Below are 23,966 nucleotides of genomic sequence, written 5' to 3'. Positions count from 1 at the left end.
CTTTCTTTAAAGGTAATATTATTCAGATTTGTCACACCTCTTTTCAAAAGAAGATTTGTACATTCAAAATATCTAAAAATGCATCTTGTTGGACATCTCAAATATACAATGAGGTTGATTTTGAAACATTAGTTATAAATATCTAAAATTCAATCAACACTCTTGCATAATTTTGATTTTTGCACAATTTTTACTTTCCATCAAAGAACATTTTTCTAATGAAATTGTTGTTTTTACATGCCAAGTTGTTACTGTTTGGACAACTTTGTGAATGTGGAGCATTATATCGAAGTCCTTAAGGGAACTCATGCAATAAAAACAAATGTACATTAGCATTGATTCTAAAGCAGAAGTGTCGAGCCTGACATTTTTTAGCATCAGAAAAATGTTCGTGCAAGGGACTATGAATAAATATACAAGATAAGCTTATACAATTAACTCAAGGAAAAATGACTAGCAAATGGCTGCTTCTGCATCATGTTCACCTGATTTCCCTGATTTATTTAACTCATTTTGCAGTTTTTTCTCCTTCTGTCTTAGACGTCTATTACTTTCTAGATGAATCAAGAGAGCTGTAATGTCTGAAGGATTAACGCCTCCTACCCTTGATGCCTGACCTATAGTTTGTGGCTGAATCTGCATTATCAACCAAAACAAATCTTAGTTTTCCAGAAATAAAATCAGTGTTAACAAAACTTGGAGACATATAGGTCCCACTTCTAATATGAATAGCGTGGATTCACATCTTCAAAATCTCTCTATGAGAGAATCGTATTGATACTTAAAATTCACCTCATCTAAATTAATTAATTTCATCCACAATTCACTCCACTAATTAAATCAAAATATAAATAAATAAAATCTATTTTCATCTCATTGTTATAATATATTAATTTAACCCATTTCCACCCTCAGTAAATTTCAATAATTAAATCGAATTTCATTTAGTTGTTAAATTAAATAAGTTAAATCCATTCTACATAATTATTAAATAAAATAAATAAAATCCATTTCCACTTTATGATTAAATAAATTAAGTCCATTTACATCACATTATCAAAACTATATAAAGTAAATTCACTTTCCAAGTTATTATTAAATTATATTAAATAAGTCTATTGTCACCCACTTAAAAATAAGTAAATAAAATTTAAATAAATTTATTCCTTCAAAATTCAAATAAATAGATCATCATCATCATCCATTCACAATAATTAGATCAATTTGAATTAAATTAAAAAGGACCCTTGCATGTAAATCAATGCTCCAAGTGCATCTTTAATATCCATCCATCATTTAATCTCAACCATCCAAACCCCACTTCAACCAAATAAATTAAGCCCTCAATCCTTCATCACACACGAGTAAGAAAGCATGGCATAGCATGAGCATCCACCAAGCATACAACATGCACAAAGTCTCACATAGATCATCAAGAATATGCATACAAGTACATGCTATGAAGATCTTGAAGAATCCAAGGGCAGCTACATCACTCATATCCATAAAAAAGTCCACTCAACAAAGGAGAATTTTCTTGGTAAGTGAATGTAAGAATTATTTGATTTGGTCTTCTTTGAGCTCAATCCAAAGGTATTTTACTTGATTCAGAATAATTGTTTATGATTTTAGTCTCCCACATGTTCTAGATCTAGCATCATACATTTTAGTACACCTACTAATATCCCTTGGTCCTTGACTAATTTTTGGTTTTGAAAGAATTTTGTAACCTAGTTTTGCTCTATGTATATGTGTTTGAGGTTAGGCTTGCATATAATTTTCTCTTGCACTTCTTGTGATCTTAAGAATTATAAATGACCTGATCACTTATGCTTTGTAATGTCCCCTTCCACCCAGTGATCACTTCTGGTGAAGAATAACCTATTTAGGAGGCCTGTAGACTATTTTTGGCAAAATTAGGGTTTCCATCTTCCAAGAAGATTTTGAGTGTGAAGCAGTTGGAGTTTGGTAGAATGAATCAAAGTTTCCTTCTGGGTTTTCTGTAAGCTTCGTAGTGGTATGACATGCAATCAATTCAGGGGAGTTTGCAGAACTTACTATTTTTAGTAAGTGGTTGTCAATTGTCATGATTATTGGGATTTTCTAGGTTTCTCGAGTTGAGATACAGGGTTCGAAGAACAATCTTTTTGGAGTTATTTTCAGGACTTACTATTTTTAGTAAGTGTCATTTTAGGCAGTTCTATTTATAGCAGTTTAGTTGTGAGTTCTAACCTAGCTTAGTTTGATGGTTTTCAAAACTTCAATCCATTAGTTCAATTTGGCATAATTAGTATTTGATTTTCAATGATTTATTAAATATTATTACTTTATGGTAAAGTTAATATTTAATGTGTTTTGGATGACTTATGGAAAAATACTTTGCACCTAAAAATATTATATTTTCCTTAAGTTAGTGGCATGAGAAAATGAGGCATTTTCATAAAGTTTATTATGTTTTTAAGTTGTTAGTCTTACACCAAGGAAAAGTTCAAACTTTTGCCTCGAAGTTGGATGCCAAACACACGAGGGAGTGAGAAATAAAATGCAAATGCAAAAGTTGTAATTTGGAAGCCATTTGGAGGTGAATTTGGGGTCTTAGAATCTATAAATATAAGAGCTTGATTTCTCATTTGGTATCTTTGAACATTTTCATAACGAAGTGCTGCCAAAACTATGCCAGACCTTTGCTTCGAAGTTGCGTGCTTCCTAGCTTGTATCGGTTTCATGCTTGAGAGATAGCACCTAGCTGTGAGAGAGCCTATTTCTCATCCAAAGGAGTAGATTGAGCTTCAAAGTGATGGAGTTTGCTGCTACATTTTCAGTTTTCTGATTGCTATTGTGTTTTTGGTGTGTGCTGGGCATATAGTGGCTGAAGCAATATTTTGATCGTACCTCCTTGTTTGCTGAGCGTATCAACATGGGTATTGGCTCTGATTTTATCTATCCCCTATGCGATGATGTCCTCCAAAGGGGAGATGCTAGTTTGTTGATTTGGATTTTTTATTGCTGATCAATTTTTTCTGCTGAGACACCCCTTCCCTAGCTGCCTTGGGATGCGTGCAGCTAGTCGCAGACTTCGGAGTTGCAGTGGTTGGTCTGTGTGTTATGCAATTTCAGAATTAAGAACAACAATAGTTGCTTTATTTTTGAAGTTGGTTTTAGAGGTAGCTTTCATTGTGATCAGTGTTCTATTCTAATCAATTCTCTCTATATTGTAAGGTTGAATAGTAGTACTGTCAACCACTTCTGGACTATAAAGCATACCCGTTGAAAAGTGGAAGAGGCTAGCTTGCCGCTTACATTTGATTTTTGTAATTCTGTCCTCTCGCTGCATAAGCGGTAAAGTGATATTTTGTTTGTAATGGTCCTCCCGTTGCATAAGTGGTTGAGTTGAGCTTTGTTGTAAGTGTTCAGCCCTCCCATTAAAATATTGCGGTAGAGTGATTTGTGCTTGGTTTTTCTCTTGTTCACCTTGGCTAGTTTACCACCAAGCATTCTAGTTTTCTATTCCCGGTGGAAAGTGGAAAGGGCTGGCTTACCGCCCATTATTGTAATTAGTACTTTCAGTATTTTGCATCTACCGATCCCCTGCTACCGTATGCTCTCACCCTCCCAGTTTGGGCTCTTGGTGATCAAAAGGTGTAGGGTTCTTTCCAGTTGGTTTGGATTTCATTTCTCTAACCCTAATGGTGTTGTTGTGCTTCTAATCTTGTTGAAAATTCAAAAAAAAGATGTTTGGGGATATTACATGCTTATAATAGTTTTTGTATGCTCTTCTTTTGCACTTTGTGTGATCGTAAGAACCAAAAACATCATTTCCTTTTTATTTTTATTTTTAGAAGTCTAGCACATTGTACTTAGCATTAGCCAAAGCACATGTTCCTTGGGCTATATAGATTCCTTGGAGGAACTATTGTTTCGGGCTAAGCTGAATTAGCCATATGGATTTCTTGCATCTTGCATCACAGACTTGGGCCTTGCATCTTGCAAGGTATATTGAGGACTCTCTTAGTTGAGCCTTGCTTTAAGCATAGATTAGAAAGCCACTGGTTGTCTGTAACTTGTGATGCATCAGAAAGCTGCTAGCCCTAGGAAGTTACCTTGTATCATTGAAACACATTTAGGCCATGCAAAATCCACCCAATATAATTATTCCAACTAGACAACCAAAATATGAGATAAAATGAAGACAATACACATCTCTGAGAGAAACATTAGAAATAGTGTTTTGTGAATTGGTTAATGCAAACATGGTAGCCTTTCCACATACTAAACATTTTAATCAAAGAAAATCTAAGCCAACATGGTATAGAGAAAATGAATATTGTGAATATCATAAAGTCAAAAGGTCACTCCACTAACAATTGCATCCAATTAAAGAATTCTGTTGAAAAATTAATTGATGATAGAGATACTGAGGTAGAAGGAAGTACATCACCAAACAAGCAATTGGGGCTATATCAAGACCCTTTTCCAAAGTAGGACCAATTGTGTTCATCATCGGCTCAAAGCCAAAATCAGAACAATCATGACAACAGTATTAATCAAAACTTCTCACACATGATGTCGTAGTTGTCACATGGAGCACCCTAACAAATATATAGCTACTATCAAAATTGAAGCTTCTAATTGTGCTGCTACCACAAGATGTAATCGGATCATTATTCAAGGTCCTTACTGAACAACTTGAGAAGAATCCAACACAAAACTCACACATAGAGCTTCTCAAAACATTTGTTGTTCATAGGGATGTATTGAATAAAGTGCCATAGGAGTCAAGAGTCCCAAACAACATTGATCCATCGCAATTTCAAGTGCTTGTGGGACAATTATCCTCATACCACCACCTCACATTTAGCTAACATGACATGCCTCCTGTAGCACCATCTCATAATCTCCCCTATACATCAAAGCCTTCATCACTAGGCATTAATTGAACAAAGTGCTTGTACATAATGAATCTAATGCAGAGCCCTTCACACACCAAAGGACAGGTCCAAAAGGTTCAGTGTGATCCCTTCCAAATGGTAACCAGGATCCTACAAGGACTCCACACCTTAAGGTTTGAACTACTCACACTCCTCTAGACTGGCACCTTCACTTCAGACTTATCTAGTTGAGTAACTTTTCGGTTAGTCTTGGTGGAGGTTAGGCCTAGAGCAACGCATACAGATAGAGGCATAACATTAGCTGAAGCCCCTGAATCTATGAGACAATTATGCAAGTTCTTACCAAAGATTCTGAGAGTTAATAGGAAAGGTGAGGGTTCTAGCTTCTCGGTGAACAAATTGATAGTAGGTTCGGTGGGAGTGTGTCATTATTCATGATTGAGATATCCAGAGTTCTTCCTTGTGCACGCACTCCAAAACTAGTCTCCATGGGCTGATCATTTGAGAGTTCAGGTTGTGCAACATAATTCACTGTTGCACCCCTAGGATTTGCTGGTCCTCTTACTTCATTGTTGACCTTCTGGGGTTGCTTTGGTGGCACTCTTTGTCCGGAGTTCTCATCAGTTCCTTTGGACTGAATAGGTGAGGGCTCCTTAAGGCTGCCCGAGACCATATCTCTGACATCGGAAACTTTCATTAGCTCGGCAAGGGATAGATTGATCTTGATCTTCCTAAATTCATCTGCTACCAATTGGCCTAGTCTAGTAATTTCTGAATTGCTAGATAATTTAATACTTGGGCCCTGATTTGTGGCAGCAGTCGGCTGACTTTGAAAAATAGGCACCCTAGGAGGAGCTTGTGTCTTTTGCGGCTGACTTTGGCTTGCATATTGCTGCAGTGCCTTAGGATAACTTGGGTTGTTGTTAGCATTTTGATCTGGAGGAACTTGAATATCTTTTGGAGGTGTGGAAGTAGTATAAGGGCCACTATTGTTGTTCTGGTTATTATTGTTGTAATACCTCTGGTTGCCGCGTTGGTACTGCTGAAATGCATTCACATCAGCTGGCTGGTTTGGGTCTGCCACCTCATTTTCGTCCTGATTAGGGAAGAAAAATGGGGGAATATAGGTCTCTAAGACAAGCATTGTATCATACCTTGGTGATGGGACTAACTCAAACCCAGTGGGAGGAAGCGCTGGTTGAGGTATTGTGTTCTCAACCTCTCGTTGGAATATATTGGCTGCCACCTGAAACTCATTACATTGTAGCTTTGAGTGCTGGTTAGTATTATGTAACTTGCACCACCCTATTTGTTGGCTTGTTTTCCGACGCTGGTGGGTTATCTAGCGGAGTGGGGACTCCTCCATTGTTAGGACGGGTGTTCCATGTCCTTGTAGGCCTTTGATATCCTTGGTTCTGATACTGATTTTGGTGTTGACCTTGTTGCTGATTTCTCTGACTATTCTGCAATTGGTTATTCTAATTTCGCAGATAAGTGACTTCAGAAGAAAGCTTCTTCACTTGCTCGGTCAATTCCCGCATCTCATCCTTCTCCTCTTGAGTTCTAGACGATACCACTATATTTTGCAGGTACACGGGTTGTTTGGGAGGGATTTGAGATATAGGCGGTCCTGGGTGGAGCACCAACTGATTTGTAGGTTGCTGGGGCTGATATGCCAATTGTGGGATCGGGTTCATGATAGGCGTTTGGTGAGCCAAAGGTTGATTGATTTCTTGAATTTGGTTAGGCATAGTGGGAGGTCCTAATTGCATCAATGGTCTTGCGATGTTTTGGCCTAGTCCTTTACTAATCTCCATAGCCTTAGCATAGGCTTTAGTTAGTGTGGTCGGTGTTGGTTGTACCTGTCGGACAAACATGGCTGTCAAATAGTCTAGAGCTGAATAGTAAATCTCTCTTGCTGAAGCATCACTTACCACATATGGGTCTTGCAATCGGGTAAAGGCTTTGTGGAATCTGTTGTTGAAGAAACTAGCTCATGTCCCTATCTTTTGACTTCTACGAACTATCTGTATAGCTCTGTGGGGGTTATAGGAATACCGTACTTTCCCGTAAAAGCTGTCTTCAACTTCTCCCAAGAGTTGATAGAAGATACTGGCAAATGGATGAACTAGTAAAATGCGTCTTCCCCCAATGAATAAGGGAAGAGCCTACATGCAACGTCTGCATACTCAATTTATCTATTGCGTAACGCATCTTCAAATATTTTGATGTGCTCTTCCGTTGTTATGTTTGGATCATTTACGTGAAAAATAGAACAAAACCTGTCCGGGCTCTTGGGCATGTCATGGTAAGCTGCAAAAATTATTGGTGACGGATTCTCCAACAACCAAGTTGCACCATTTGGAGCAGGTGGATTGTGTGCCATCTGTGTCTGATTTATTCGAACTACAATGGGAACTGGAGTTGCAACAGTTGGGGTCGTGAAAACTGTGCTTGCTGGGACAACAAACTGCTGGTTTGAAGAACTGGGCTCACTGGGGTCTGCAACCCGGCAATAGCTTCTATGCTTGTAGAAGTGGAATCCAGCAAACCTTTCCCGCTCCGAGCTAGACCTCAGGACTCTTTCGAATCTCTCCAGAGACAAAGATCCAATTCGTTCCAGTGTGAGCTATTTCTAATGTCTACTCTGTTGATGCAGTGTGGGAGCAGGTGCAGGAGCTAAATTAGCTTCTTCCTGTTCTCTCTGATTCTGTGCGTCGATGCGATCAACAATCTCCTGTTCTTCCTCAAGGATAAAACACATTCGAGACCAGTCGGGATAATTCCTTTTTACAGACCAGGCCAAGCTATATAACTCTGTGATGAGGTTCTCTTGTTCGTCGTTGAAGTTCAAATTTGGTTGTATCACTGGTTCAGGGTCTCTTCAAGGTTTAGGAGGATTAATGGGCAAACCCATTGCTTGCCATATTAGCGGACTGGAAGGAAAACTATCGGATTTCTTTAAGAACTTGCTTGTGAAGGGATGGGCAAACCCATCGCTTGCCATATTAGCGAACTGGAAGGAAAACTGTCGGATTTCTTTAAGAACTTGCTTGTGAAGGGCAACAATACTTTGTTTGTCCAGATTTTCCTTGATCACCGTCTCTATTTACAAACCCTTTTCTTCTTCTTGACTAATAGTGTGACTTACTTGTCTGAAATGAGGATGATTTATTTCTGATTTCCAAGCAAGTGCTTGTAACTGGTCTGCAATATATGACTGATTCGGTCCTTGACCAGGCTGTTCAAGGGGCAGATCGAACGGGAATTCATGCAGTAATACCATACTGCATTATGGCCCTCCTTCTAGTGCCAATTCTGTTGAAGTGTCTAAAGTCGCATTGTTGCAAACTCCATCCGGCCAACGCATAATAGAATGTACTCGCCGAGTATCCTATCCTCTTGAGATAAGGAAATCCCTAATGCTGTTTTTCGTTTGATCAAAGGGGACAACCTCAAAGTTTTGATTGTCAGGTCTTGACTGCGGGATTACTCAGTGGTTTGATGTGTTTTGCTGGAAACACAAAGGGGACTTATGGTAAGATAGGCAATTGCTGGATGAGTTCCCTAAAATTCTGACAGTCTCGTTATCGATTAGTTTCAGTTGGATGATACTATTTCAGTAGGACTGCGGATTCTTCTTAGTAAAAAAGGAGAAAAAGAGGGATAGGGAAAAGAGATACAAAAAAAATAACTAACTAAGATAGCATATTCAAGAAAAGCAGACAGACACCTCCAAATAACCAGATTAAACACTATCAGCTATTTGAGCACAATATTTGTATGAATCTAGTGCGATCTTCAAGGGAAAATTGAGATTTTCATGCTATTAAACAAAGGTTCAGAATTTTACATTCATTCACTAAATGTTCAATAACTGAACTAAGCACGTGAGAGGGTTCAGATTAACCATGCAGAAGGAATGACAATCAGTCAGTCCCTAATGGTATGAACAACAAGGATTCTATTAGATGTTTATCTAGAAAATGCTATAGAGAAATGAAAGAAACATAATAGAATAATTCAAATTGGTGAAGAAGGAGACCATGCACTCACAATGAAATTGAAACAGTCTTAACTTTGCATTAAATCCTGTGTAAATTTCGCCAAAGCTTCAACAACAATCCATGAACTTCTTACAAAATGAGGGAAAACCAATCCCCTTTAAATAGGCTTCCAAAAACAGATGAATGGCCAAGATCTAAACTTAAACAAGTGGCCCAAATTCATCCTTACAAAAGGTACCCATACCCATAAATGGAGGGTAAATATCAACAACTACCCCAAAGGGAGCAATAACTACCTAAAAAGGTAATTAAAACTTATCCAAAATAATTCAAAAAGTGCACATACACAAAGTTTTAAGTTTACAGTTGACTTGGAAGTCAAATATGACCCTTTGGCCAAAAGTGCACTTTTCAAAATTTGAAAGAAAAAAGCACTTTGGGAAAGCACTTTTCCTTTTCCAGTTGTAGATTCTTTTTCTAAAAATTCATCTTTGCCATGTAAATACTCTTTCCAAAGGTCTCGACCTACTGCACGTTCTTCGCGAACATACTCTTGGAACCTAATGCATAATTGGAACAACAAACTGAACAGAGGCATAGGGGGATGACGAATTTTATACTGCATGCCCTCTAGATAACAATCTACGTGCCTCAAATCATCTTGCCAGCTGGACTGATTATGCTCAAAACACAATATGTCTGAATGTAGTTGACCGGCAAAACCAAGGCTCTCTGCCGAGTAGGCAATCTTGTCTGTTCTCGATCTTTTCTCCCAGTCTGGTGGCATCACGTCATCGGACAGATCATTCTTCCACCCCAAAACAATTGATCAGAGGATTGTCTTGCCAAGTTCTTGCATGTTGTTCAGAATTCCATCGCATGCATCTTGCTCTTTGTCAATGATCTCCCTTGTCTCATTCTTCATAATGATAATCCAGTACCATTCTTTAAAAACGCTGATATTATGGGGGTCCAGGATGGCGAAGAGTGTAGGGATTTGTGCTTGGGGTCCAGAAAAGGGCTCTTACAAGAGGCAGGGTTGTAGTAGCTACCTCATGGATTTTGAGGCATTCTTGTTTTACCTTGATCAGCTTGACCAAAATGTTCTCTCGGTGGTGGGCTATTTCTTTTACCTCTTCAATAATTTGTTCACCTCTTTCCTTAAGGCCTTGCATCCATTCCTTGACGGCGTTGGCAATATCCCGTACTCCTTCAAATTCTGTCGTGGTCCTTTGTGCCAATGCTGTCGGGGGAATGTGGGATTTAGAAGCATTCTGCAATGGTCTCAAGAGTTGGTCAGTATATCCCTCAACTTGCTTAGCACAAACTCGATACATCTTTTCAGTTGTTATCTCTTCGAGTTGTCTGAGCACGTTCTGTACAAAATCCTTGAATTCCTCCCTCTCCTGCTCCTTAGTGGCTCGCCTGATGGGGACAGTTGTGATGCTATAATCAGCCAATATAATTTGATCTGCTGGCTTGTCGACAGGCGGGGTGGCGATATGAAGGGTATGGTTCCTTTGCTCATCATGGGTTATCCTGGAATACGCCTTGGTCTTTTTCTTCCCGTTGGCCTTGGCTTGGTCTATGCGTGAGAAGATGTCCTCCAAATCGATGGGTGGCTTGGTGGCGGCCTTACGCTGAGCTAGAGCAATTAACCATTCTTGAGGTATAGTTTGGGCGGATACTATGGTTAAATTGGCACTTTGTTCTTTAATGTTTTCAGCTGGCTCATCGCATATTTGTAGCTGTTCCGTTACAAGAGGAGTGAAGGAAGTGTCAAGTTCCTTGCTCACAGTCAAATTCTCTCCCACTTCACTGAACAACTGCCTAGTATTTTCATGTGATGGTTGTTCCTCAGTCTTTTCAAGCTTGCGGGTCTCATCTGTCCTTTGCTCTCCTTCAACAGTGGAGTCATCCTTGGTAGTATTATGCAGCTGCAATTCATGGCAGCTCTGCTGGGTGGGTTCATGCAATTCAATCCCCTGAGTGGATGGAATCTCTCCTTCCTCCATTTGATTACCAGGTTCGGCGGGTTCAATGGCTCTTACCTCGACATCTAGCATGTTGGGTGTAGGAGGATCATCAGCTCCAAATGTGTCAATATCACTCTAGGAAGGCGGAGCAGGTATATAATCTAGTTCAACTACATCATCAGACGAATTGGGGTCTTTTGATGATGAAGTGATCTCCGGTCTCCTAATAGGGATCTTTTCCCTTCTTGTTCATTTAGATTTCCGAGTTCCTCTACTGGCCTTAGCCTTCTTCCTTTTTTCAAGCTTTTCAACCTCTTCCTTTGGTGCACTGAAGGTTCCCTCATCTTCGAAGGACTGAGAATCAAGGCTACCCATCAAGTGGTAGGTGAACTGGACTCCCTCATGAATCAGTCGCTCAATTTGCTGGTGCAACCACTGGTCAGTGTATCTTCCTGTGGCTGCCATAACCGCCTCAAAATTAGTGATTGGATCTTGCGACCAATCGATGCCTGATAAAAGATGTCTTACCGCCTCAAATTCCCGGACTTGTAGGCAATTTCCTGAATCTGTTAGTTGATCTGGGACCCGACGGTATTTGTAGAGTCGCATTTGCTGCACACTCAGCCTTGAATATTCGCGTCGTCGGACCTCATAGTCATTAGAGCAGTTCTTCCAATAATCTTCAACTGATTCCTTTGCTCTGTATCGCCTGCCATAGGCTCTCTTTGCTAGATTGTCGTGATCAAAGTATTTCCTTGGAAAATGCTCTTGTAGGCCGTAGGAGGCTAGTTCTTCAAAGGATTCCTCTGCCTGGGTTGGGTTCTTTAGATGGACATCAAGGTTACCTATAATCATAGGGAAGGCGAATCCAGACTGCTTCCTGTCTCCGAGTAAACTGTTCGCCGGACGTGACTGCCTTGCGACTTCCAGGAGAACTATCTTGTCGGTTGGGTATCGTGGAAGTCGGAAAAGAGCACCCTCAAAGCTAGCTATCTGGATGTAGGAGAACCTTGGGAACTGGATGAACCAGGTACCATACCTCTGTACTAGAATAGTAGCTTTCTCTAAGAGCCTTATGTGTAGTCCTCCCTGCATCAATCTGACCAGGCGCATTGTGAAGGCGTCATTGACATGCTCATACTGACCAACTGCATAGGCAGGGCTGTTCTTTTCCCTTTGAGCTATGTCCTGATAGTGTAGCTGTGGATAACAATCATATACCTTCACCTGATCAAGCCCATTCTCAATTTCACTCTTCATGATTAAACCTGGCAGTGGCTGGTTTCTGGCGAACATGTAGACTAAATAGGATGTCATAGTGAAGTACTTCTTCGCCTCAAGTTCGATCAATTGGGTGTGGATGTTGTTGCTTATGATTTGGGCCCAGTCAAACTTGGATTTCCTAGCGAAGACCTGTTCTGTGAAGTAGAACATCCATTCTTCAAAGTAGTTGGATTAGGGAAGTTGCATAATCTTGCTGATCAATGTGACCATGTCACCATGCTCATTGTGAAAGTCGCTTCTAGGGGTCTTTTTCCCAATCCTAATGCTTGGAGGTCTTCTCTCCTTATACCACTCCTCATTTATCAGTGTTCTGCATTTGGCAGGGTTTATATCATACGCCACTTGCGCTTCATCTATAGTTGTTGCTATGGGGTTGTTCGGGAAGGGAATGTCAAATGCGTCGCCAATGGCTTCAGGAGTGAAGTTAGCGAGGACAATATTCTCGAGGAGCACCAATTTGGAGCTTGGTTGGTAAAGCCAGACAACCTTTACTACTAGCTCATAGTTTTGCACTATCGGGGGAAATCCTGCTGCCTGGGCAATGCCACTCTCCATCATTCGCCTAGGCCTGCCATAGGCATTAGGGGAGAAAACTCGGTTTCTGAAATCTTGAATATCAATGTGCCCTAGGTCAGTATCACCGACATTTTCCCACACACTTAGAACTTTTGATTCCCTCAGTCCCCCTCTCTGATACTGATACTTCATCTTTTCGACTCTGCGAGGGATATCTGACTTGGACGCTCGTGATGTCTCGGCTGCAGTAGGTGTCTTTGATGATTCTACCGCCAATTTAGGCATTTATCTTGCACAGCCAAAGACGGATTACGAGACAATATAAAGAAAAAGAAGCAGGTTAGATAGAGGGATACACCGACATACAAGGATTGACTAAAAAACCGAACTTAAAGAACAACATGACACCTTAGCTAAAAAGCTTGATTGATTTAGACATGAATATTTATGAAGCTTTTCGACTACGAATTTATACTTAGGCATTCCAGGATCAATTTTCAAAATGGACGAAGCTTGAGAAATTCGTAAGTCTGAAAATGCGTTTTCTAGCTGACTCCTAGGAACAAACTCGGATTTCAATTGTGCTACCTGACATCTTATACATGGGAAAAGGTGCGGTTTAAGATTTAATCGTTTTAATCAACTTTTGCATATAGACACATCTATCCAATTTTGCACATATTTTGAATGATTTCAAGAGAGGCAAAGCACACTTACCTGGCGAAAAATGAATGGCGTGAATTCGTACAACCTACCTTGCAAGAATGAATTCCTTTGGATTTGAAAAATGATGCCTCTTATGTCCTGCGTTTTGTGAAGACAAACTCACAATTTGTAAATTTGGGAATGAGAGAGTTCTGCAATTTGAAAGTTTAACGATTAACTCCCATTCGTGATTTTTGTGCCTAAGGCTCGGAGAATGCAAGTTAGAAACACTTAAATTTAACAATTTTTGGAGAGGAGGGGGGGGGGGGGGGGGGGTTTGCAATGTTTTCAAACTTTACCTCTGCGTTCTCTTCTTTTGTGGCGTCAAACTTAGGCGTTTTGAAAACCCTCTAAATCTTCAAACCTCTGCCATTTTTGAATGGCGATACAACTGTCCTTGCAAAGCTCAAACTTCCTATGCAAACCTTGCCTTCACGCGAACTTCGACAAGCTAGAAAGAGATGCAAGGTTTATAACTTTCGCATTTTCCCTCACATTCGGGATTTTAGACGTGGTTGCCAGGTTTATGAACAAACTTATGACGCGATTTTCCCTTCAACTTCGGAGCTTGGAGCCATTTTGCAAACTTCGGCGATTTGGAGAGGTTTGCCAATTTCGCACCTTCTAGGCATTTTTCAAACTTTCAACCCTGGCATTTACCCTTCGGATCGCGATTTTCAGCAATTTGAGGGTGTTTGAAAACTTTTTAACTTTTGGCGCTATTCCCCTCCTTCACGATTTTCGGCATTTAGAGGCATTTTGAAACTTTTAACTTTCCGCATTATTCTTCCGAAGTGAGATTTTTGGGGTTTTTGGGGGGTTTTTCTAAGTTCAGCGCTTTGGTGCACTTTTTAAACTTCGCATTTTTACCTTTTCGCAACTTATCCTCCAAATTGCGATTTTCGACGAATGGGGGGCTTTTGCGAACTTAGGCGTTTGGAGGCGGATTGCCAACTTTGGCGATTTTGATGCACTTTTCAACTTCTAAAATCTTTTGCGATTTACCTCCATAATGCGAACTTCGGCGATTTGAAGAGGTTTGCCAACTTCGGCGATTTGGAGAGGTTTGCCAACTTTGCACCTTTGAGGAGTTTTTCAAACTTTCAACTTTCTCCCACTTGTCCTCCAAATCGCGATTTTCAGCAAATGGGAGGCTTTGCGAACTTCGGCGCTTTTAAGTGTTTTTTAAACTTCGCACTTTTACCTTGTGATGCCATTTTCAGGGTTTTGACCCACTTTGCCAACTTTGTAAATTTTATTGCAATTTCCAATTTAATGAACAAGTTATATGCAAGATGGTGTATTTAAGATTTTGGTATTATGACTATGACAATAATATTGTTGTCTTCTTTTGCTGCAGGTATGGACGATGAACATGTATCGATTTCAATGTCATCCCCTTTCTTTTGAATGATGCATATATAGTAAGGTAGTCACGATCAAGTGGCACCTTGATCGGACATGTCTTTTAGACATGTCTGACCAAGATGTCACTTGGTCGTGACTCTTACAAATGTCAACCGATCCACTCGGTGTCTATGATAACTAATCAGTGTCATTGTAAATGATAACAGATCGATATAAACACACCCGATAATGAATCGGTATCAAAGCAAACAAGCCCGATAACTAATAGCATTACATATGCTATCGGGTTACTAGCCTAATAGCATTTAGATTGACGCTTAACTATGTTAAGCAAGTCGTCGATCTAATCCATCTTTATCCAATGTCAATATCATAATCATGATCAATGTTACAGTCTGATAAACATATTCAGTTCGGAAAGCATAAATTAGATAATCTAATAGCATAGATGAGTAAACCAAAACAGAATAGAGGAGATTAACGGGTTAGGAAAGTCTTATCTTGCAGAAGCTACTAATGCATTAACACTCCCTCTTAGCTTTGGAAGATAGATAAAGTAACCTGCATCACATTTCTTTTCCATAATGTCAGTCTCCAAGAATATATATCATCTATACATATGATATGAAGTACCATCAGGACATAAGATACAAATATAAAACATCACTCTAAGTATGTGACATAGAGTATCACCTAACCATGTGATATAGAAGATTCATCATTTCATTATGACAAGATATCAGTATTGCCTAAACACACAATACTAAGGATAAACATATGAGGATGGTTAGATTCTCATCTTATCCAGGTTGTGATATATGCACAAACATTTTATACAAATGTTTTATCACAACACCATCATGGCACATTCATGACATACCAGAGATCCAACATGAAAACTGGTTTAGAGAATCATAAGATCGTCACCTTATGATGTCTGCATACAAGTGTTCATAATCTAAGAGATTGTCACCTCTTAGATATGAACACAGGGGGTGAAACCCAGAATGTCTCAACATGACAAAAGAAGTTTACACATTAAACATCTTATTTACAAAGCAGATTACCTTTCTATCATACCTAAACCTTTTCTAAAGTGATCAACCTTCACTCTGGAAAGTGGTTTGGTCAGAATATCTGCAGTCTGATCTCCTGTACTAACATATTCCAATTTGATGACATTTTTGTTTACCATGTCTCGTACATAATGGTATGGAATCTCAATATGCTTATAGATCTGTCATGAAATATTGGATTTATAGAAAGCTTTATGCAGCTTTGGTTGTCACAGTGGATGACAGTGGGTTTCATGGGTTCACCAAATAGTCCCACAAGCAACTTCCTAAGCCATATTGCCTCTCGAGCAGCCATGGAAGCTGCAATGTACTCGGCTTCGGTGGAACTCTGTGCTACAGAAGACTATTTTCTGCTGATCCAAGAAATCATGGCTGATCCTAAACTAAAGCAACACCCTGAAGTGCTTTTCCTGTCAGTCACACTCCTAGCCCAATTTGAGTCTGTAAATCCCTGTAGGTCTAGATCGACTTTCTCATATTTGAGACCAAGGTTTAGAGTACCTTGTAAGTATCTCATAATGTGTTTCACTGCAATCAAGTGGATTTCCTTAGGCTCACACATAAACTGACTTAAGGCATTGACCGCATAACAGATATCTGACCTTGTATTCACTAGATACATCAGGGACCCAATCATCTGTTTGTAGAGAGTAGGGTCAGTGGATTGTGACTCTGCTGATGCTTCCTTAAGTTTATGTAAATTTGTTTCCATGGGAGTGGTCATAGGTCTGCAGTTATGCATTCCGAATCTCTTCAAAATGTCCAAGGTATACTTTTCTTGGTTTAGTATAATATTTTCAGAATTTTGCCATATTTCCAAACCTAGGAAGTAATGAAGGAGTCCCAAGTCCTTCATATCAAATTCTTTAGATAAATCTTTCTTACATTGATCTATGAGGTGATCTTCTCCTGTGATTAGTAAGTCATCAACATATAGAATCCATATTAACATATTACCTTTATTTTGTTGTAGTAGAGATTTGGATCTACATCATTTTTAGAGAAGCCTAGTTTAGAGAGATAGGTGTCAATTCTTTCATACCAGGCCCTGGGGGCCTGTTTAAGCCCATAGAGAGCTTTCTTGAGTTTGCACACATGAGACCCTGCACCCTGAATTTCAAATCCTTTAGGTTTCTCTAGGTAGACTTCTTCTGAGATCTCACCATTAAGAAATGCTATCTTAACATCCATCTGGTGCACCTTCCACCCTTTTGCTACTGCAATGGCTAGTACTGTTCTTACTGAGGTATATCTGGCTGCAGGTGCAAAGGTTTCTTCATAATCTATTCCTTCCCTTTGGGAGAACCCTCTAGCTACAAATCTGGCCTTGTGCTTTTCAATACTGCCATCTGCAGCATATTTGATTTTAAAAAGCCATTTAGATGAAACAACAGATTTCTTAGTAGGCCTAGGAACGATCTCCCAAACATCATTCTTCATAATGGACTGATACTCTTCAGACATGGCATTCTTCCATACTTGATGTTTAAGTGCATCTGATACATTGTTTGGTTAAGCTTTAGAGAGATCATTCATAAGAGCAACATAGCTAGTGAATTTATTAGGTCTTTTGCTTTCCCTGAAGGTTCCTGAAGGAGCAGCAAACTTCTGAGCTTTTGCTACAGTCTTGGTGGCCCATAGAGGTCTTTTCTTGAGGTTTTCTCTAGGTAGGATTGGAGTTTCACCTATAGTTTCCTCAAGATTCTCCCTCTGAAGCTCAGGAGTAGGATCTTCTTCTATGTTAGGAGTGGGGATATAGATTTCAAGCTCTATTGTACTTAGGGCTCTTTTGAAGGCTAAATCTTCTTCAAAGATTACATCCCTACTAAGTTCAATATTTCTCTGACCATGTATATATATTCTATAGGCCTTGGATGTTTCACTATATCCTACAAGTATGCCCCTTTTTCCAAAAGGTTCTAGTTTTAGTCTTTTCTCTTTAGGTACATGTATATAGACAGGACACCCAAATATCCTAAGGTGGTTGATATCTGGTTTTAGTTTTGTAAATACTTCTTCAGGAGTTTTATCTTCAAGATGTGAGTGAGGACATCTGTTTTGTATATACACAGCAGTGTTAGTTGCTTCTGCTCAAAGATTGATATTTAGATTCTGATCAAGAATCATGGCTTTGACAACTTCTACAATTGTCCTATTTTTCCTCTCAACTACCCCATTTTGTTGAGGATTATAAGGTATTGTTAGCTCCCTCTTAATCCCCGAGTTTTTACAAAAATCTTCAAATAATTCTGATGTGTATTCCCCCCATTATCGGTCATTAGGATTTTAATTTTATTTCTTGAGTAGTTCTCCGTCAGTGATTTAAACTCTTTAAACCTACTAAGGATCTCTTCTGATTCTTTACACTTCAGAAAGTAGATCCAAGTTTTCCTAGAGTAGTCACCAACAAATATTACATAATACAAACATCCTCCTAGAGAGGGAACAGACATTGGTCCACATACATCAGAATGAACTAACTCTAAAACTTTGCTTGTCTTCCTAGTACTATTATGGAAGGCACCCTTGATGTTTTTACCTAGCGCACATCCCTTGCATGCCTCTAAATGATATTGCTGCAACTTAGGTAAACCTGTGACATTTTTCCATAGATGATAAAGCTCTATAATTCAGGTGGCCTAGTCTTCTATGCCAGACCTCATTTGCATTTGTTGCTTCATGAATTAGGGTTAGGTTGGGCTCTGTGCACAGCTCATACAAATAGCCTTGTCTTTGACCAATGACTTTAGCTTTCTTGATGGAAGAATTTCTTAGCCAAGCCAACACCTTGTTCTCTATGAAGGTTACTTTGTATCCGTTATCTTCTAGGGCTGATATGGAGACTAGATTTCTCTTGATGCCGGGGACATATAGTACTCCTTCGAGTTGCAATGATATGCCTGTCTTCAGTTTGATGGTGTAGGAACCAATTCCTCTAACTGGATGTGAGGAATCATCTCCGATGGTTACTTCCTCATCATTATCCTCTGTCATGGAGTCTAGCACTTCTCTAAACCTTGTAATGTGTTTGGATGAGCCACTGTCGATTAGCCAAGAGTTAGACTTATTTGATGCATGGCTTGTAAGTGCTAAGTAGAGGACATAGTTATGGGATTCTTCTCTTTTAGATTTTCCTGCTCTAGCAAATGTGGCTTGTTTGGCTCTCTCTGGACATTTTGCAACAAAGTGCCCGAACTTATCGCACCTATAGCATTGAATATGTGATAGGTCTCTCTTTGAAGTGTTCTTGCCTTGATGACCCTTCCTCTTCCTAAATTGCTTCTTCTTGGTTATCTTATTTGTGTTAGTATTTAGAACTTGAAGGTCTTCGTCTATGTTCTTTTGTTTTATTCCCATCTTGTTCAATCTTGATTCTTCTTGAAGACAATCGTCCCTTAATCTTTCAAACTTAGGATACTTGGACCTTGCACTGATGCCTTGGACAAATGTACTCCATCCACTAGGCAACCCATCTAGAGCAATGAGTGTTAACTCTTTGCTTTGGATCTCGTAATCCAAAATTGCTACTTCATCTCTTAGAATTGATATCCGCATAAAGTAGGCGTTGATTGTCTCCCCCTTGTTCATGGTGATATGATTTATTTCTCGTTTTAATGCCAGAGTTCGACTTGCATTTGATATTTCAAATGTGCTTTCAAGTGCTTTGAACATTTTATAGGCTGTCTGATGTTTTCTTATGATGGGCATTATGTTGTTTCTCACCCCATCAACTATTATTTTTATGGCCTTTTCATTTCCCTCAATCCATGCTATTTTGTCAGGTGCATTTTCAGGTTGGTCATTTTTAGTTTGAACAAATGAATCCACTTTGTTCTCCTTTAAGATCAACTGGATTTTGAACTACCAGGCTGAAAAATCATCGCCACCTCCGAGTCTGTCTTTGAATCTGATAGCGCTGGCCATTGGAGAAATGTGATGTAGTATATAACCTTGTTCTTAAATTATTCACAAAATTGAATAGCCTCAAGTTCGATCAACGTGGCTCTGATACCATGTAAATGTTATTGCAATTTCCAATTTGATGAACAAGTTATATGCAAGATGGTGTATTTAAGATTTTGGTATTATGACTATGACAATTATATTGTTGTCTTTCTTTTGCTGCAGGTATGGAGGATGAACATGTATCGATTTCAATGTCATCCCCTTTCTTTTGAATGATGCATATATAGTAAGGTAGTCACGATCAAGTGGCACCTTGATCGGACATGTCTTTTAAACATGTTCGACCAAGATGTCACTTGGTCATGACTCTTACAAATGTCAACCGATCCACTCGGTGTCTATGATAACTAATCGGTGCCATTGTAAATGATAACAGATCGATATAAACACACCCGATAATGAATCGGTATCAAAGCAAACAAGCCCGATAACTAATAGCATTACATATGCTATCGGGTTAATACCCTGATAGTATATTAATGCCGATTCATAAATGAATCGACATTAATATGCTATCGGGTTACTAGCCTGATAGCATTTAGATCGACACTTAACTATGTTAAGCAAGTCGTCAATCTAATCCATCTTTATCCAATGTCAATATCATAATCATGATCAATGTTACAGTCTGATAAACATATTCAGTTCGGAAAGCATAAATCAGATAATCTAATAGCATAGATGAGTAAACCAAAACTAAATAGAGGAGATTAACAGGTTAGGAAAGTCTTATCTTGCAGAAGCTACTAATTCATTAACAAACTTCGGCATTTTGAAGCATTTTGCAATGTTTTCGCACTTTTACCCTCCAACTGGCGAAAATCGCCATTTTCATCCATTCTGTAAACTTTAAAACCTTATGTAATTTCCTTAGTGCGAATTTCAGGATTTGGAGGAGTTTGAAACTTTAAACCTTTTGCATCCTTTTGTCTCCCCTATATCCTTGACGAAAATCGACACTTTGGGTCCTCATGCGACCTTCAGACATTTTATCTTTCTTGGGGGATTCTACCAGTTTCTATCATTCTACGCCTAGCTCAGGCGATTTTCAGGTTTAAACTGTCTCTTGGAATTTCATGCCCGAAGGCTCAACTCACCCTGTGAATTCATAGGCTTCCGCTCATAACGTCATCATCTCATGGACTGATTACGGGCATGCTCAAAAGGACGTGAGACACCCCGCGCGGAACTCAACAGGGTGGAGGCGAAAAGACCAAAAAAGAGGAAAGGGGACCTTGTTGGCGATAGGGAGTGTGTGCAACGCACAACAAATCCTTGCCTTCAAATCATGACACCTTGCCAATTTCGGGCATTTTAGAGTTTTTGAGAGATTTGTCCCTTGTAAGCGATTTGTGTGACTTCGTTTCACAAAACCACGACCATTTTACATGAAATGCGCGAGTTCATGCCTTTGCCCTAGCAATTTCGAGCCTTCAAATGAATTTTTGTGATTTATATTTTAACTTCGCCCTTGCCTGTGATTTGCATTTTCATTTCACCCTTTCATTTTGGTTCAAAACTTGGGCATCTAGGGCAGAATGTGCGATTTTACTTCGGCTTTGCTCTTTGGACAAATCGTGGACTTTGTATTTCTTACGGAATCAACAAAATTGCCGAATTTCAATTCTTCATATGCCCACTTTTCTATGCCTGAAAACTTGGGCTATGGGAGGAATATGCGAGCTCAAAAAAAAAAAAAATGCCTCACAAAATTAGGCCATCTTGAATGCAATGGGCGACTATAGGAGTCGGGGGCAATTTGGAAGATTTGGAGACAGTAAAAAAAATGAACTTCATTTGCAGAACTCTCCTTCCTGTGGGCAAACCAGACTAAAACGGGGGGCCCTTGTCTAAGACGGGGTGGGGTGTGCATAACGCACAACAGTCACCTTCTTCAAAGAAATCCAGTGTTCCTATATTTGTCTTTTGTCCATCTCCAAGTTGCATTATAAACATAAAACAAACCAATCTATATACTATGTAGAAAAATATAAGTTGTACAAGCTATGTGAACTTGGAATCTACTGAAGCTAAATGAGCCTTAAGTTTGAAATACAGTACACACAAAATAGTCCAGAATAGACCTTACAACATTTTTTTAGTCCTGATTCACAATACTGATCAGTTCAAAATGCTAATGTTTGGATTATTAAATGTATTTTATAGCGCTCTGGTCCATAAATTTATAACTGTTTTAATATCTATGTTGATTACAAAATTATGTAAATAAAAGAAATGTTTACCTCACAGGGTAAACAGGAAGAATACAGAAATCGAACAGCAATGCACAATGCAAATACAAAAGAAGTACCAGAATAAGCTTGCCATTAATGTCAAAGGATGTTCATTATAATCTGTCGTCCACATTACATGTCCTCCAACACCCGGAGGTGGTACAATATATGACAGCCGAAGGGGTGCGACACAACCGTCGCGACTCCAACTACCTACCCGTCGGCTAACTAACTGACCGCCGTAACTCATTATTACCGACGACAACATAAAAATAATATACCAACATAACATAATGATTATTCCGGGCAACATCATCCCCCCCAAGAAAAGAAGTCGACTCCGTCGACTTAATACAAATTAGAGATGAACGGCAGGAACTACTGACGCCAGTCGGGCCCGGATCTTATACACTTGCTGCGTCCTCGCCTGAAAACCCCTTTTCTACTACCATCCGATGCTCAAGTGCGGATTTCACCAATATTGCTTCCTTTGCCATCACAGTCCTCCTGTGCCTAACCCAAACTTGTCTGCAAAACATGTTTTTCAGTCTCAGCTTCCACCAACTGCTACTCAAATGCTACTGTCTCCCTAGCCAATTTGTCCTCGATAGCCACCCGTGCTGCTCTCCTAGGTATGCTGAACTAAGTCTCACGCGACTATTGCCTCCAACCTGGTGGTCAGCTCCTCCCGAGCCCTCACGGCAACCTCACGTCTAGCCGAGACATCCTCCGAGTTCCTCAAAGCGTACCAGTCATGCCTGGAGGTGGCCACAATCCACTGGCACAAATGCTAGGAGACACCTCAAATCCTCCATCACACTCCCCAAAGACTAAAAACTGAACTGAATAACTCCCTGGTGTCATACAACTGTGCGGACCTGCAATGCCTTCCCTCAAACTCTGTTTGTTCGCAACCTCCAAATCGGTCTCCCTCTACGGCTTATGGCTTCCCCGCCAATGCTTAGCTGCAGGCTTCTTTCTCACAAGACGGACAACCACAACACTTCTCGTGGTCTTCTGTAGCTCAAAATAAATTGGGGGTCTAGGGGCAACGCCCCCAGCGGGGTTGAGGGGCAGCGCCCCTCACGGGGTCCTTCAGAACCCCATGAAAGTCCATGGCGCGCATCATTTCTGTGATATTTTATGATGTCAAAACCCTTCTTCTACACTCCAATATTTTCAGTGTCCAGGCTCCAGATGTCATCGAATCATTTTTCAATCCGTCGTCGTTTTTTTTTTTTTTTTTAGGCACTGTAATGTCCCCAATGGCACCCCGGCCATACAACCTCCCTGGACGGTCAACAACAGCACTGGCACCTCCGATCGTGCGGTCAACACCCTCCACCGTACGACTGTGTTTGTTTGTGCGGGGGCTGCATTTGTCTTCGTGCTCCGCGACAACAGTGGTTTCCACCGCACGGTGGTGGACGTGCTACCGTACGGTGGTCCCACCGTCGGTGTTGCACAATGCAAATACAAAAGAAGTACCAGAATAAGCTTGCCATTAATGTCAAAGGATGTTCATTATAATCTGTCGTCCACATTACATGTCCTCCAACACCCGGAGGTGGTACAATATATGACAGCCGAAGGGGTGCGACACAACCGTCGCGACTCCAACTACCTACCCGTCGGCTAACTAACTGACCGCCGTAACTCATTATTACCGACGACAACATAAACATAATATACCAACATAACATAATGATTATTCCGGGCAACAAGAACCTTCACAATTTTTTTGGAAAACATTTTCAAATGGTTCTTTGCTAGCAGAAACAATGTCATAATACAACAGTTCAATAGAGACTAGGCGTACAAATCAATTGAAAAAGCTGGAAACCATACTAGTGAGCCAAACATAAAAGTTTAATAAAATAAAATAACTAAATGTATCAAGTCAAAAGAATAAATAGAGTTGCAGAATCACCAACTGGAGGAAAAG

The 23,966-nt window shown here is 39.9% G+C and overlaps 1 protein-coding gene across 3 annotated transcripts in view; it reads right to left on the bottom strand.

Annotated features, from left to right (window-relative positions):
- Positions 1 to 313: 313 nt before the first annotated feature.
- Positions 314 to 23,966, bottom strand: part of LOC131064396 (uncharacterized) — a 375,046-nt gene continuing 351,393 nt past the window's right edge. For all 3 annotated transcript variants that reach the window (XM_057998528.2, XM_057998529.2, XM_057998527.2), the window contains one exon: positions 314 to 636. In XM_057998528.2, coding sequence (XP_057854511.2) covers positions 454 to 636 — 183 coding nt within the window. In that variant the 3' untranslated portion in view covers positions 314 to 453. The remainder of the gene's footprint in view (positions 637 to 23,966) is intronic.

This window comes from Cryptomeria japonica, chromosome 5 (assembly GCF_030272615.1).
Source record: "Cryptomeria japonica chromosome 5, Sugi_1.0, whole genome shotgun sequence".
Classification (NCBI taxonomy): Eukaryota; Viridiplantae; Streptophyta; class Pinopsida; order Cupressales; family Cupressaceae; genus Cryptomeria; species Cryptomeria japonica.
The sequence above is the reverse complement of the archived record's forward strand: the minus strand, read 5'-3'. Positions and strand labels throughout refer to the sequence as shown.